Source organism: Blastocystis sp. subtype 4, assembly GCF_000743755.1.
Source record: "Blastocystis sp. subtype 4 strain WR1 chromosome Unknown seqid_0253, whole genome shotgun sequence".
In the NCBI taxonomy this organism is placed as follows: Eukaryota; class Bigyra; order Opalinata; family Blastocystidae; genus Blastocystis; species Blastocystis sp. subtype 4.
The window spans coordinates 1-15,073 of record NW_014569294.1 but is presented as its reverse complement, the minus strand read 5'-3'; the positions used below and the strand labels follow the sequence as shown (position 1 = coordinate 15,073).

Here is a 15,073-nt window from a genome sequence, read left to right as displayed (position 1 = left end):
CCAGTTCATCATTGGCAGATTTCAGTTTAGACAATGAAGATTCAGAATCATTCAATTGAGATTGAAGAGTAGTAACCTGAGAAGATAACTCATCATTAGCAGATTTCAATTGAGTTAGTGATGACTCCAATTCATTCTTTGAAGATTTCAGTTCATCATTAGTTGATCTCAGTTTAGACAATGAAGATTCAGAATCATTCAATTGAGATTGAAGAGTAGTAACCTGAGAAGATAACTCATCATTCTCAGATCTCAGTTCATTCAATGAAGATTCTAATCCACTTTTCGATGTACTCACTTGCTGTATGCGATTTCGAAGATACGAAAGTCCCTGACAGACAATACACACATCTTGCTGGAATGCATTTTCTCCTGTGACAGAAAGAACTTCGCTAGGAACGCATTCTTCTATTAATTGACACTGTTCATGTATCTGGGTTTCCACAGTAGTCAATTCAGCTTGCATTGCCTCCTAATTATCACAATCATAAGCATCATTCACTGTTGCCTTCTTGTGGGCTTCTAATAGTAATACCATCTTGGAATTCTTCTCCTTCTCCTCCTTACTCACTCGATCCAAATGAGCTAAGACAGCTTTCATCTTTCCTGCTTGTTCCCGTCTACTATCATAAGCAAATCACACCTCTTACATATGAGCACTCGATTCAGTTACAGACTGTAATTCCTTTTCCTTACTAGCCTTCAATTCAATCTCATTTGCATGGCTTACAAGAGCTTCTTCACAGGAAGTCAGCTTCGCTGCTAACACATCTTTATCGTCAAGGATTTGTTGCTAAACATCAACATCGGCATTGATTCAAACATTCAAGACTTCATATTCGTGTACCTTGTCATTCTACCACTAATTAACACACACCAGACTTACCACTCTCTTCATTTCCTCCTTGTGAGACTCAGTTGATTGCTACAACAGTCACCCATCATCCATGACCCTTACATCTCTTTCGGATACAAGCAGATCGCACTTCTCTCGAACCGTTTTCTACACATGAATCACCGACATCAGAGGAACCAGCTGATCTTCAAGCTCCTTTACTCTCTACAGCTAACTGCATACTCAAAATCAATTACAGAATCCATATGTGCATTAGCAGGATCATCTCCTTGTGTTGAAGTCGGTATATTTGTACTTTCTTTTAATTTAGTCAGCTCCGCTTCTGATGCGTCCTTAGGGTCGTATCCATCACTATCCCACATACCAGTTTCTCCTTAAGCTTTTTCGCCACTCCATGCAGATTCTTGAATTCAACTTTTGTCTTCTTCTAGAAATCAAATGTATCCCCTTTGTTCACGAGTTCCATCGTCCGCTTTACCAACTCCGCTTTTAGGGACTCAAGGGTGATAGCTTCTTGCTGTGAATCCGATTCCATTCCAATGAAACAATTCGCAATTGGAATTTTGTTTCATGTCGATTCTTAAACAAACATAACAGAATAAGATACACAAAAGAATAAAATCTGTTCATTTCTTTTTTGAACGAATTGACTTCGCCTTAGATCGACTTCCTGTTTTTGTTCTCGGTCTCCCTCTTGGCCTTTTGCTCGTTCTAAATGTTAAATCGATTCTTAATTCCCACGGTTCTGGTAGATCCTCCTGCAACACTACGAGAGAACGTTGTACCGTCGGAATCTCACTCTCTTCATCAGAAATGGCATCCAAATCAATCTTCGGTCGCTTAGAAACACCAAACATAGGCAAAGCTCTTGGTTTGACAGTGGTATTTGCCACTAACTCATTTAATTGACTAGAAGAAATCGAAGTCGAAGGTTTGGTGGTTTTCGGAGACAGAATTCCTTGAGATGCTTCTAAGATCTGTTTTTCACGTTCTAAAGAAACCGAATTCCCAGATCCAGGACTCTTATCATAATTCAGAATTTCATTGAAACTGGTGTAGATGATCTCAGGTGGCTTCTCATCTGTCAAGAAATGAGCTCCATCACTTCGGTCTCCCGGAACACTATTACTGCGTCCATCAATCACAAAACGACTTGGTTTAATATCTGCAGAAACTGTGACAATTTCGGTCAAAAGATTCTCCGAAGCCTTTGGAAGTTGAGAATCATCAATTTCCTCGCTCTGTTTCTTAGGATATTCAAACAAATAGTTGTCTACTTCTACGAACTGTTTCTACAATCTAAGTCACGCATCTTTCCTACATGCACGATTAGCCAATCAATCCAATCACGCTTCACAATTTTTACTCCCAGCTGTTCAGCTGCCTCCAATTTACTGTTATATTGAACTTGATCTTGACAAATCAATGCAAACGTGTTTTCGGTTACAGCATTCTCTAACCGTCCTCCCAAAGCACTATTCTTGATACAACGACATACACATACACGATATAACTTTCCATACTGACTTTATCCTCATGACCAAAACCAGTTAAACAAACAGTTTTTGAACTCAATAGAGCGGGATACGGTCGATATAAGACAAAATCGGTTCGTGGAATCAGTCGTTTTCTATCAACACAAGCTCGTAACCACTTGACGCTTACTGCTCGTTCATCCAAATAAACCTCACTTGAGACAGTTCTAGGGCAAACAATATACACAGCTGTAGTAATATCATCAATCACTGTTCCATCATTTGCTTCTATGCATTTTCGAACTGCATTTTCATCTCGTTTGAAATCACTCAAATAGAATGTTAGATTCGAGAATATTCCATTTTTCCATAAATAAGAGTCATATTCGCATATACAGTAGCGTGTATGTGTATCTAAAACCCATTCCCGATTAACCACGGGAATATACAACAAATTTATATCATTAGAATTTTGGGTGAATTCGGTGATAGAGAATCCAGAATGCGATGTAAGAACTGATTCCATATGTCGAATACTCTCCAATGTGTTCTGGAAGTCTGTTAGTGTATCAGCTACAATGAGATTGGTAGAAGGCATTAGATAGTCCACACTAGGAGAAAGTCATGGAGAGACTCCTACCAAAAGGCTGAATGACAGGTCAAAATGGATGTGATTCTCTTCCTCATCGCAAAGTCATGGATAGAGAGATAAACAACATATCCATCTAACAGCTTGTCAACCTCTCGAGTACGCACCACAGTTGTATTCGGTGTGAGATATGCTACAATGAATCAATTCATCGATCCTTACCATTATCGAATGGAGTGATCTTAGAGAGACATGTTTGGGAGTACGAAGCATTAGAGAGAGGAGCTGATTGGTTAGCAGCGGCATCCAACAACGAATTTGAACTCATAAGCTCATAGTTTTGATAGTCGATGGGATTCTGTAGAACTATGCGTAATTATGAACTAGAAACCATACCATTATTGCGCAAACAGTCCGATATCCAGTACTCGTTGACAGTTGTGATTTTCCACACCAATGATGTCTGGTATTTCTCACTAGCAGTGTTACGTACAATCAGGTAATCTGTATGATCCTTCACTAATTGACGCTCAAAAATACCCCCATTTGTTACTAAGGCTGTCTGAATACTGTATCGTTCATCTATGTGGAATTTCAACCTCGCACCATACGTAAGTCAAATCCAGTCGTTGTAACAACCATCCCCTGAAACAAAGAAAACTTGTAATCACCAACATCCGTTAATGAACCAGATGAAATGCTGTCATACACCCATTTGGGTGGGACTATCGTCAATCTCCTCTCACGTGCAATCTATATTCATAGAGATCGACAAACACTCACAAAAAAAGCCTTTGACCCAACTTTATTTGTAACGAAATGAGTCGCATCGTCATCCATCTCCATTCTAAGTACTCCTCCTTCCTTGTCAATCGCAACCTTCAAAGCGTTCTATATTACCAATGATATTTATAGTCCTTACCGCATCTTCTGGCGGCAAATCAGTTCCACAAAAGTGAAAACCACGAAACATCTGGTTGAAAGTTGAAATACAATCCCAATCCCCTAAAGCAGAGGTACTGTAATAGACCTAATGATAATAATCTTCAAAAGCGCAGTCCTTATGAAGAATAGACAAAACCCAAATTGTTCCATTTTCAGGAATGCCAAAAGAAGCGGATTCAGCTTCACCTTCATTTCCTCGATAACAAATAGGTGTAATGCTTTCTCGTGGAGCCTATCTGTTTTCTACTGGTATGTTTATCTCAAAATGTGCTAAGGTTCAGTTTTCAAAAGACCTTTCTCAGTTCCAACAGTGAAAGTGGTTGCGGAAGATGTTCCAATGGTAATGAAAAGAGCTGCAGAAAAGGCAGTGAAAGAAGCCGTCGAACACGAGAAGGAGAAGGTGAGCAAAAGCAGCTTCTCTCAAAGGATTTCTCCATTTCTTTGGGGATTTTTGTTGACTTCAATGGTTGGAATATACTATTTGAATAAGGATCTGACTGAATCCAACAGGCATCTTCAAGATGCAATCGTATCAATACAGAATGATAAACGAAATGAGATACTTCAGCTGGAAAAGCGTATTGACCAGTTGGAGAGTAAGTTGTAGTTCTATATTTTAGTATCATTGGTTTGTTTGCACACTGTTCAGTTCCTCTTCTTGAAGAAAATAGTACTATGAAGCAAAATCGAAAAGAAAAAAGCGCCGAGGCGGGATTGAACCGTCGACCTCACAATCTGCAATCGTATGCTCTACCACTGAGCTATCGGCGCATCTGATTTATCTCTTCTCAGATCCTATTTCATAAGCAATTCACAGAATCACTAACTCCGTACGAGATTACATAAACGATGAGAAATGAATTCAAGCATGTTCGTAATCTCCTAAGTAATACAATCAATATTATATTACTATGGATATTGCAGTACATTTGGACACTACCTGGTTTTGTTGTTGTCCTGAGCTATTTGTACTCAAATCAAACATTTCGGAATGTAGGCAGTAGAGTTCATATGTAAGTTCGATAGGTAGCAGACTCTGTGGTGAAATGGTTCAATCGAAAGATTGAAGACTATGTATATCTGTCAGACGGTGAAAAGCGAGTGGCTTTGATTATTGGAGCTGATAATGCAGTCGGTTATTGTTTAGCAAGGAAACTTGTTCGAAAGAATTACCATGTAATTATGGGTGTGAAGTCAACTAAGGTTGGACTTAGGTAGTTTTGGTTCGAAATTCGTAACCAATAGAATGAAGAGAAAGCTTCTAGCGTATCGTCCTTACATTCATGTCACTGTCCTTTCAGTAGACATGTCAAATCCGATGAATGTTTTTTATTTTGCTAAGCGTGTTCGTCATATCATCAAGCGAATTGATGTGTTGTATCTAAATAGCAGCGTTTTACGTATTGAGTCCCTTGATTGGAACGTCATGTACGAAACCTTGCGTTCTCGTTCCATTGGCTATTTGTTTACTGCAGGTCGTTCTCGTCCTGATGGCAAGTATATGATTACGCCTGCCAATCTGGGTGTTGGTGATGATGGGTTCAGCATCGAGTTCTGTCAACAAGTATTATGTCCATTCATATTGGTATTCTTGATTTGATCTCTCTTATCTAGATTCAAGAGCTCAAAGTCCTATTAGCCAGTGCCAATCTTCCCGGTCGTGTAGTATGGGCTGGTTCCTCCACCTGTAGTCATCAGGCATTCGACTGGGAAGATCCTCAACATCTTCATGGTCATTTGTCCTTCTATTCCCACAAGTACCTCACCCATCTTCTACAACCTGCTATCAATGAGATGCTTCGAGACTCGGGTGTACAGTCTTTCGAAGCATGCCCAGGTAGGGTTCTGATTCAGTTACTCAACTAGGACTTATTGTCACAGGTACTTCACCTAAGTTCTTTAGGAACATGTCATGGATCATTTATGTGTTAGGGTAGAACATAATGGGTTGAATCACATCAAGATACTTCTATCCAACAATCCAATTGCGTCCGGCAGCCGGTGCTCGCACCCTGCTGCACATCGGGACACATCGTCGCGAATACCGGGATTTGGACCCGAACCATTTGTATTACATGCAGTGGAGACTGAAAGGACTGGAGCGGAGTCCGTTTGTAGAAGATGTGAATCTTGCTGAGAGTCGAGATGCATATCAATGGATTTTCGGGTTATACAAAAAATTGAAGAATACCAGTCTTGTAGTGGGAGAAACTTCAGAGAAAGTGAAGGCATTAAGTAAGACGGACGCCATTGCGCGAAATCGCAGCCATAGTTTGTAATCTGTTCCTTTCATTTTGTTTTTTCACAAATGATTGTCTAATGAATGGATCCAGGTTTTTTTGTTTCTGGATTTGTTTGATTAGTTGTTAGGAAAAAATCTATCAGTGAGTTATAGGTGTTTCTTCTCTGTTTTGTGAGCCATCGCAGCTCCTAGTACAAATCGAGAAGTTTTCTGAAAAGAAAGGAGAGAATGAAATCGTTTCAATCACTGTGAATGGAAATACGGTTCATTCGTTTTCGGGTTTTGCTAATAGGTTTATTACTAAGAATTCTGTTTGTATTGATTTCAGTGACCAAGATGAATATGCGTTAGTATTGGAAACCAAGTAGTTGTTGATGAGCCATTAGACGGATAGAGATGGAACTCCGTGGTATCATGTCAATTATGTTGAACTCAAAGGTGAATATGGAAATAGTATCCTGATTACGAGTCTCATAGGATATGAGAAGACGAGTATTCCATTATTTCGTATGTATTTCTGCAACTTGTTTCATCTAGTTCCCTATATAATTCCACGAAATGTTGAATGGAAATCCTCTAGTTTCTTCGAGCCCGAATGGATGAATCCCTCATTTTCAGATGACCATTGGACATCCACAGTGCTTCCAGCCAAGCTTCCCTCTTCATCCTATTTTTTTCGTCGTAGTTTCGAGGTAACCCATGGGTCTGTTGCTTCATATACCCTTTCAATTACATATCAATATGGCATTATCGTCTATATGGACGGAAAGGAAGTGATTCGTGATAATCTTGTTCAAATGTAAGAATGATATATCTGATTCATTAAAGAGATTCCCAAGAGCGTATTCTTCACTATTCTACCGAACAGACAAGATCATTTATCCGACCAGGAAAGGAGTTGGATGGTGTTTTTCATTTGTTGGCGATTCAAGTCGTATCATCACAAACCTCCAGCTCAATTGATTGTTATCTTGCTGCTTCCTTTGGTGAAGTCATTGACGGAAAACGTCTCAATTATTGTCGTGACTGATATCTAGGCTGTTTTCGTCTTCCTGAAGATCCCATGATTTCACTTCAGAGTCAAGGGTTATCTTCTCTGCATCTCTCTGAAGTTGGAGTATTTCCTACTCCCGCTAATCTTTCATTCTCGTATCACTCCATGTAATGGCAACGATTGGCTATCAGGAAATAGTATTCCTTCGTTGAACCGAATCTATCTACAGATACCCTCACGAACGAATCTTCGCATATCTCTCTCGATTGCTGCCACCTCGCTTCAGTCCTCCCAGCATGCTGTGGTGTTTCCGGCTTCAGACCTTGACATGTCGAATCAACGGCAAATCTTTCTGGACATCGAGGAATTTGGAATGGCAGATTTCTACACGATTTCGGTCCAAGAAACAGTGACAGGATATGTGGCATTTAGTGTATTGCGAGGTCTGGTGTGTCATGATGGATCTCAGCTGACGAGAGAAGAGGAACCGTGCAGGGATAGACGTGTGCGTGTGAAACGTGTATGTGGTGCTGGACTGTGTGAGAAGGAGTATGTGGAGGTGTCAGAGAGAGAAACAGGGAATACTCTGCAGACTATACGAGAAGGAGTGTCTATAATGTGTGTGTCAACAGAGATGCTGACACTAGAGGCAAGTTGTGAGGGATGTGATCGATGGTCTGAGGGATCATCCGTGGAGATAGCAGTAATGCTGGAAGAGGAATGGATGGTACTTGGTACGTATCGTTATGATAAGACATTATTCACTCCTTCTGTTGTATGTATTCCAATCCCTCATCCGTTAGAACCTACAGAGTACCCCTCTTATCGCTTTGATCAGACATCTGTTGTTGATGTGATGATTCAAGTCAAAGGAGTTGGCTCTCTATATCACAATGATATCATGGTAATACAGTGGAATGAAGAGGATCCATCATGGCATCGAATCCTTTTTACTGTAACTGATTCGAGTCAAATGCAAGTGATAGCTGAGTCAGTCCATTGTTATCTCCGAGTGATAAGCACAAGTGTTGTAATGTTACTCATGAGATCCTGGTTAATAGTGAGTGATTCTTGTCATTCCAATATTTCAAGGAATTATGACTCGCTGATTGATCAGGATTCGAGTACTTTGTATCATTCATACATGCCAATGCATTCATTCTTATTCACTATTCCATCCAATCTCCATTTGGCCATTACTGCCATTTCTCTTACTCGAATCTCATCCACACCTGCCTCTCTGAGTCTCTTATTGGAAGGAATGAATAATCAAACAAGTGCTGGTGATAGAGACAATGCTTTGAATAGAAGTTGGTCACTCTTCCTGAATACCTCTTTGACTTGGCCTGCTCATCAACTCTCCAAAACTCTGGCTCTTCCTTCAATTCCTTTGCTTTCTATTTATCGAATCACTATACTTGCAGATGTTCAGTGGTCGTTAGCAGAACTATCTCTATCCATAGTTCCTTCTCATTTGATAGAATCACTATACAGTTCGCGTATCGTTGTTTATCAGGGATATCCCATACTCTATGAGTCCTTCTGCCAAGATTGCTATTCCTTCTCAGTGATTCCATCATTACCAAGCCCTCTTCTACTGGATTCCTCCACAGGACTGATATTCAGTGATGAACCATTGATAACCAAGAGTGTTACTGAACATACTATCACAGCTTCATCTCACTCTCAGGGGTCCCTCGTTGCTATCACAACAATTGAGGTGAAAGCATGTCTGCGTCCAGAATGGCTGCTAAGGCTCTGTCTCCAGATCTACGGGAGTTATGAGGAGGCCACTGTTACTCTCTCAGATGGTCAGAAGGAGATGCAGTACTCAGTTCGAAACTCCTTTCAGAAGAAATGTCACCTGTTATGTCTGCCTCAAGCCCTCTATACACTCACTTCCTCTCATTCTCTTGACCTCTCCCTCAGTACTCTCTCTTCCATCACTCTGTTCTCTAGCTTGGACGAGGATCCCACCACGCACTCCTTCTCTCTCCACGACGTTGTTGGGCCTGCTATCGACATTTCCGATCTTCCTTGGAATCATACAAGATGGAAAAAGTCTCAGTTTCCTGTTGCAGAAATACCCTCGGGAATTGGCATATTCATTCGCACATCCATTCATATCACAAATCCCCAGTCCGTTTTACGTCTCTTCATTCAATTTACTGGGGGGTTCATTCTCTATTTGAATGACAAACTCACAGCCGTCATGAACCTGCCTACTGCTGATGCGCAGGAGTCTCTGACGCGTCATGATTATTCTCACGGAGAAAGTGTAGATGTCCCAGCTGGTGGATGTGAGAGAATGGAGGTGCGAGTTGTATGTACTCGTTATCATGATCAGTCAGAGAGTGAGTATGTTCAGTGTGATTTAAGAGGAATGGAGATAGATCCCACGATGACACACTGGATGTTTCATGTTCTCTCCTCATCTGTCTCTCTCCCTTCTGTTCAGTTCTCTCTTCTCAACAAGGTTCCTGTACCCATCTCTGGCTATGTCTTCACACTCTCTCGTATTCCCGTGGGATTCGCATGGACTCTGGAGGGATCGTGTGACGGCTCTCACTGGGAGCTTCTGCATCTCCAGCCTCCTATTCATCTCTCTCATCCAATGGTTCCCAGTTTATTCCCAGCATTGATCACTGGCTATCACTTCTTTAAACTCACTAGTCACAACCAACAATCCTTTCACTCCATCCAGTGGCTCACTGTCCAACTTCTCACTCCCTCTCTCGTTCCTCCTCTCTGCAGTGATCCTCTCCAGCAGTTTCCCTCTGTTGCTCTCCATTCTGTCTCGGCCTGCCCCTGTCCCACAGGATTCAGCGGGTACATGCAGCGACGCTGTGAAGCAGAGGGTTTCGGACCAATTGACAGATCGCTCTGTCATCTGCTGCCACCTCAGCAACTACACTACAAACGTTCAGAGTATCAGTTTCCCTGTGGCATAGCTTCCCAAACTGATGTCCCTACTGTAGTGAATCAAGCAACACGATTCGAGAGTATGCTGGAATTACCTGCGGGTTTGACAATAACAGAAGCAGGCCAGATTCTGGGAAGAGCTAAATGTGAGAATGTCACAGAATTAGTAGTTTCGGTCCGAGCGAGTAATGAGGAGGGGAGTTGTGTGACACAGATTAGAGTGGTGCTGGTGCAACCTCGCTGTGCAATGACTGAGCTATGTCCTGACAGTTCTGTCGGCGAATCATGCGTTTATTCCTGTATGAAGGATCATCGAGGTATCGGTGTGATCCACGGGAAATGTGTAATAATAGGGGAGACAGCAAATTGGGTATTATCAGAGAGGTGTATATCCATGGAGTTAGTGGAATGGTGCGTAGGAGTGGTGGGTGTAGGAATTCTACTTGTGTGGATTGGATTACGAGTAAGAAGACAACGAATGATTGAAGGTATTGAGCGAGAACCAAGACAGTTTGATGGAATGATAGTGGCAGTATAGTTCATGTGTATTTACAAACATTTATAACAAATTGAAGGACGAGAAGGAAGACACAATCGATAGAAATAACGGTCTTCAAATACTTCCTTTGAACTCTTCCAACTACAGCAATAACCTGAATATCCCTCCATTCGATGTTTTGATTCAGTAACCTCCTTCCAGTCATCTGAACCAACATAATGAGGATCCTACAAATCATTCAGTCTTCCATTCACTACTAAGATCAGGAAACGACAATCACTGTTATCGTTCTTCCACTGAATACCCAGACATGTGAATGCCAATACACCTCCTCCAATCATCACAGGAGTTCCCTGAGACACAAAATGATCCTGAAGACGACGATAATACTTTCGAATCTCGCTTCCTTTCTCTAAGACGATAAATCGACAGTCGACATCCAGGAGTGTACTCAATACAAAGGAAACCTCTTGACTTCCAATCCATTGACGCGAACCAACAAAACTCCCTTCCTTATCTCCGATCCGAACCAATGTCTCTTGTATCTACTGATGGGATGTATTGAATGCATACTTCAGAGATTGAAGGTACGACTGTCTCAACATAATGATTGCAGATGAAGAAGGAGAAGAGAGTCTGAAGAGAACGGTAAGCACAGCCCCAACCTCGGTCCTCGGCCTCATAATGATAGTATCGATAGGACCCTTGAACCAAAGCTGTATGATCAAGTAGTCGAAGATGAGTGTGTACATTCAGTAAGTGACTAGAGAGAAGGATAAGAGAATGGATACTGAGAGGAAGCTGGAGTTTGATAGAAGATGGAATTGGTATTCCTGAAATAGGGCCTATTACACTTCAACGAAAAACGCTTCTATAAATGTCAATTCATCATTATTCCCACATGCATTTCGAGTCTCCAGGTCATATCTGAATCAGCCTCTCGCCAATGAGAGGGAAGTGGCAAGGAGGGATAAAAGGATTGTTGGATAAGTGTGTGAGAGAGAGCAATGGGGAGATATGGCTGAATGAGGAAATGATACGTAGGATCAAAGGAAGGAGTTTGGTGGAGAAGATGAAGGCGAAGCTGATCAAGAAATGAAGAAATGGAAGTGGATTGAGGAACGAAAGCAAGAATATCAAACACGAAGTTTTTGACTATGGATAAGAGTGAACAAAGATATGATAACAATTCAGATCAGTAGCATGAATGCCATTGACTGGTTTCTCGATGCCAATTTCATCAACACATTCCAATTTGTGAATTGACTGCATGTAAGATGGTAGATTGATGAACTCGTTGGAACCAACACAACTCTTAACACAATGGAGTGTTTCCTTAGAAGTTGGTTCGAACAGCATAGCTATCTCTTATTAGGAGAATGATGGATCACCTGAATCACAAAGGAAGCAAAATGGATCATTCTTGATTCTGTCTTCTATTTCTATTCGGATCGATTCTGAAGAGTCTTTATAATAGATCGGGAGTGGATACACAACATGAAACCACAAGTACTCTTTCATCATCTCCTGAAGGAGCGATGGAGATTGAAGGATCACTGTACTTTGGTCGCTGGATGAATAAGCTAAGCAATCCCTACATTTACACACATTCTTCTCTACTACTTGTAATCATCATAATATATTTCAATATAACATCCATCTATCACTTTGCGAATCTCTTCGTCTAGTCCTCAATAGGTCCATTTCCATCATACTCGCATTTATACATCCTACTATACTATATCCCATTGGAAGCATATTTAGAACATTTCGATACGAAGAACAACTACAATAAACTTGGGGTTCCAAACCAACGGATCCACATCGACTTGAACAATTCCAAATAAGCAAATCGATTTCACACGCAATCCCAAAACAAAATAGGGCACTACAATCAAACAACAATTCTGTTCCAATACCTTGTTCCTCTTGCTTAAACAGATTCCGTATCTCTCTTTCATCTAACGTCGAGATACAAGACACCATAGTTTGCGAGAAAATGAAGCTTGAATGACTAGACCGGCACTTTGGTTCCAATCAATTCTTGATTAACGCAATGTCAACAGACGACATTCGAAGGCATCTTTCCGATTTGATGGAGTATGCAAAGGTAAGGTCTGTTGGAGTATGATTGTTTGTAGAATGCCGAAACCAAATTGAAATCCCTTCTCTCAGAATCGAAACTTACTCCAGATGCATTAATTCTTCCAGATGATGATGACTATGTAACATGTCCATTTGATAAATCACATCGTGTTTGCAAGCGGTACTATGATGAACACATGGTACAGATTGATTCTTAAACAAATATCGAATAGTGGCACATTCATCATCACAATACGCAGTTGGATTGCAAAGATGACATTGATTTTTTCTATGAAAGTGCTCCAAACTTACGAAGTGTGAAAACCGAAGATTGGACTAAGAAGAAGGAAACCGATATCATTTCATCAGAGGAGATTGATTTCTCCACACTTCCTATTGTGGATCAGATGGTTTAGATTGGTTTTTGTTCTCATATTTAGAGTCTTGTTCCATTGGACTATTTCTCTCGGATGGATCCAATTGAGATGGAGAAAACAATCAACCAAATGCAGCAGATTCCACTATCCTTCCTACAAGTGAATCTGCCTCTACTCGGTATCCCACGATTAGACAACCATGTATCCACTCTATTCGCTCGTTTAGATGTTTTGCAAGATCAAGATCTCGTGAATATGGTGATTGCATTAATCCTCAATCCTCGTACAAATCATCCTGATGTTATGAAAAATGAGTTGCAAATGTTTCTAGGATCACAAACACGCGTTTTTGTTATATGTTGACACTGACTCATAGACATTTATCTTACAACTATGGAAATACTTAGCAAAAGTGGAAATTCACCGGATACGAGAACATGTGAATGAATTGAAATGTATTTATTGTAGTTGGTCCAAATGGGCGATTCCTCTGTGATCCAACGGAAATCGCACATAGAACAAACACCCATAATTCCTTTCGTGAATGAAGAGATAGAGAATAAGAAGGAGGAAGGACCAGAACCTGTTCAAGATTACAAGCGACGGCGTCAGAGTTATCGTGCTAAAATGACACACCTGACGAAGCGAACAACGATTCAAGAACATCGAGATCTTATCAATCTTCGAATGAAAGTATTGGCTGAACGAGGATATCGGCTTCTGGGACCTGTGGAACGAGTGACGACGAAGACGACACCCCAGGAAATTGAGAAGGAAATGAGACAAAAGAGGTAGGAGTGTGATATTTTTCTTAGAAACAGAATAACGCCAAAAGAATTGCAATTCCGTAACCCTTTAGAAGCTCGAGATACGGCACGCCGGAAAATGCACCATAATGAAGATAGAAAGTAGTATCTCCCCCATTTCATGATTTGTTTGTTAAATCGTTATGAATTTGAATTTCATACTGTGATCTGCTTATTAAGTATTCCAAAAGAGAAGAAAAAGGAACTTTGAAGCGCCAACAAACATTCCGACAACGTGATTAAGAGAATTTGTTAATTACTTAGAGGATCAAGTCAACAGAAATATAAAGAAAGGAAAATGACCCGATTTGGATCACCTATTGTCGATAATAAGAATCTTGAAATCCCCATGATTCTTCCCTTCACCACGATTTTCACTATTAGTGAACCATACCAGCTACCCTGTAGTCAATTAATGTAAGTAAGTGACTTAACAAACCTGAAGGATGTTGCAGAACCATTCCTCTTCACTTGAACGAAACTAACCTATGGGCAGTAGAATGCTGATTCCTCCAACCTTCCTTGAAATAAATGGAATGCGGTTCCTGATCACCGGTGTAGGTATTTCTATCCTTCTTTTAGTAAACAGATGCCCCGTGACTTTGAGTTGAGTGAATTTGAGAAGCTCTACAAGAGTTATAACGTTACCGACGTTGTACGTACCTGCGAAGAGTGTCATTATTCTGATGAGTTTCTGAAGAGTCTTAATATTGAGAGTCATGTATTTGAATCTAAACTTAAATAACAGAAAGGTGTTCGTATTCGCTGATGGAAGTATCCCTCCGGATGATGTTGTCAAGCAGTTCGTTGATTTATGTGACTCTAGATTTGGTCCTGAGTCGAAGAATCCGAAGGCAACAATATCCGTATTTTTTATCAGTCTTTCTGACATGTAGATTCATTGCAAGGCAGGTCTTGGAAGAGCTCCTGCTCTTGTCACAATTGCCCTGATTGAACACGGAATGTCGAATATTGATGCTATTCAAACAGTAAAGAAGTATCGACAGGAGGCATTCAACCAGAAGCAGCTTTTGGCATTAACGCGTTATGAACCTCTTTGCAAGAAGCATGCAAAGGGATGTTGTGTAATTACTTAGATTGATACTTTGTTTCTTTCAAACAGATGTTGTAACCTCTGTGTTTAACCTTTAATCAGCAACTTTCGTCATCAAAAGAGATTCCATCTTACAGACGGCCTCCAGCACCAGGGAGAGGAGCAACCTGTTCCTCCACCTTCACTCCTTCCTCCTCCTTTCTCACAACCTCACTGTGCTGTTCCATCA

At 40.8% G+C, this 15,073-nt stretch overlaps 6 protein-coding genes across 6 annotated transcripts; 3 read left to right on the top strand and 3 right to left on the bottom strand.

Annotated features, from left to right (window-relative positions):
- Positions 1–1,513: 1,513 nt before the first annotated feature.
- JH06_3694 (subunit of DNA polymerase II) lies at positions 1,514–2,929 on the bottom strand (the record flags this gene model as incomplete). Its single annotated transcript, XM_014670592.1, has 5 exons — positions 1,514–1,567; positions 1,642–2,148; positions 2,178–2,331; positions 2,361–2,745; positions 2,869–2,929. 5 exons carry the CDS (start codon positions 2,927–2,929, stop codon positions 1,514–1,516), a joined length of 1,161 nt encoding a protein of 386 aa, XP_014526078.1.
- A 38-nt stretch (positions 2,930–2,967) lies between these two features.
- Positions 2,968–3,893, bottom strand: JH06_3693 (subunit of DNA polymerase II; the record flags this gene model as incomplete). The annotated part of the gene is made up of 6 exons (XM_014670591.1): positions 2,968–3,113; positions 3,143–3,286; positions 3,317–3,502; positions 3,532–3,673; positions 3,704–3,811; positions 3,843–3,893. 6 exons carry the CDS (start codon positions 3,891–3,893, stop codon positions 2,968–2,970), a joined length of 777 nt encoding a protein of 258 aa, XP_014526077.1.
- Positions 3,894–4,714: 821 nt separating this feature from the next.
- JH06_3692 (3-keto-steroid reductase) lies at positions 4,715–5,802 on the top strand (the record flags this gene model as incomplete). The annotated part of the gene is given in 5 exon segments (XM_014670590.1): positions 4,715–4,858; positions 4,892–5,079; positions 5,111–5,450; positions 5,480–5,702; positions 5,720–5,802. 5 exon segments carry the CDS (start codon positions 4,715–4,717, stop codon positions 5,800–5,802), a joined length of 978 nt encoding a protein of 325 aa, XP_014526076.1.
- Positions 5,803–10,572: 4,770 nt separating this feature from the next.
- On the bottom strand, positions 10,573–10,863 carry JH06_3691 (ubiquitin fold modifier-specific peptidase; the record flags this gene model as incomplete). The annotated part of the gene is made up of 2 exons (XM_014670589.1): positions 10,573–10,749; positions 10,780–10,863. 2 exons carry the CDS (start codon positions 10,861–10,863, stop codon positions 10,573–10,575), a joined length of 261 nt encoding a protein of 86 aa, XP_014526075.1.
- A 1,715-nt stretch (positions 10,864–12,578) lies between these two features.
- Positions 12,579–13,896, top strand: JH06_3690 (u11 u12 small nuclear ribonucleoprotein; the record flags this gene model as incomplete). The annotated part of the gene is made up of 7 exons (XM_014670588.1): positions 12,579–12,632; positions 12,664–12,807; positions 12,841–13,017; positions 13,048–13,329; positions 13,361–13,423; positions 13,453–13,775; positions 13,806–13,896. The coding sequence occupies 7 exons, from the start codon at positions 12,579–12,581 to the stop codon at positions 13,894–13,896; spliced, it is 1,134 nt and encodes a 377-aa protein (XP_014526074.1).
- A 394-nt stretch (positions 13,897–14,290) lies between these two features.
- Positions 14,291–14,887, top strand: JH06_3689 (protein-tyrosine phosphatase; the record flags this gene model as incomplete). Its single annotated transcript, XM_014670587.1, has 4 exons — positions 14,291–14,347; positions 14,380–14,511; positions 14,543–14,656; positions 14,687–14,887. The coding sequence occupies 4 exons, from the start codon at positions 14,291–14,293 to the stop codon at positions 14,885–14,887; spliced, it is 504 nt and encodes a 167-aa protein (XP_014526073.1).
- Positions 14,888–15,073: the final 186 nt, after the last annotated feature.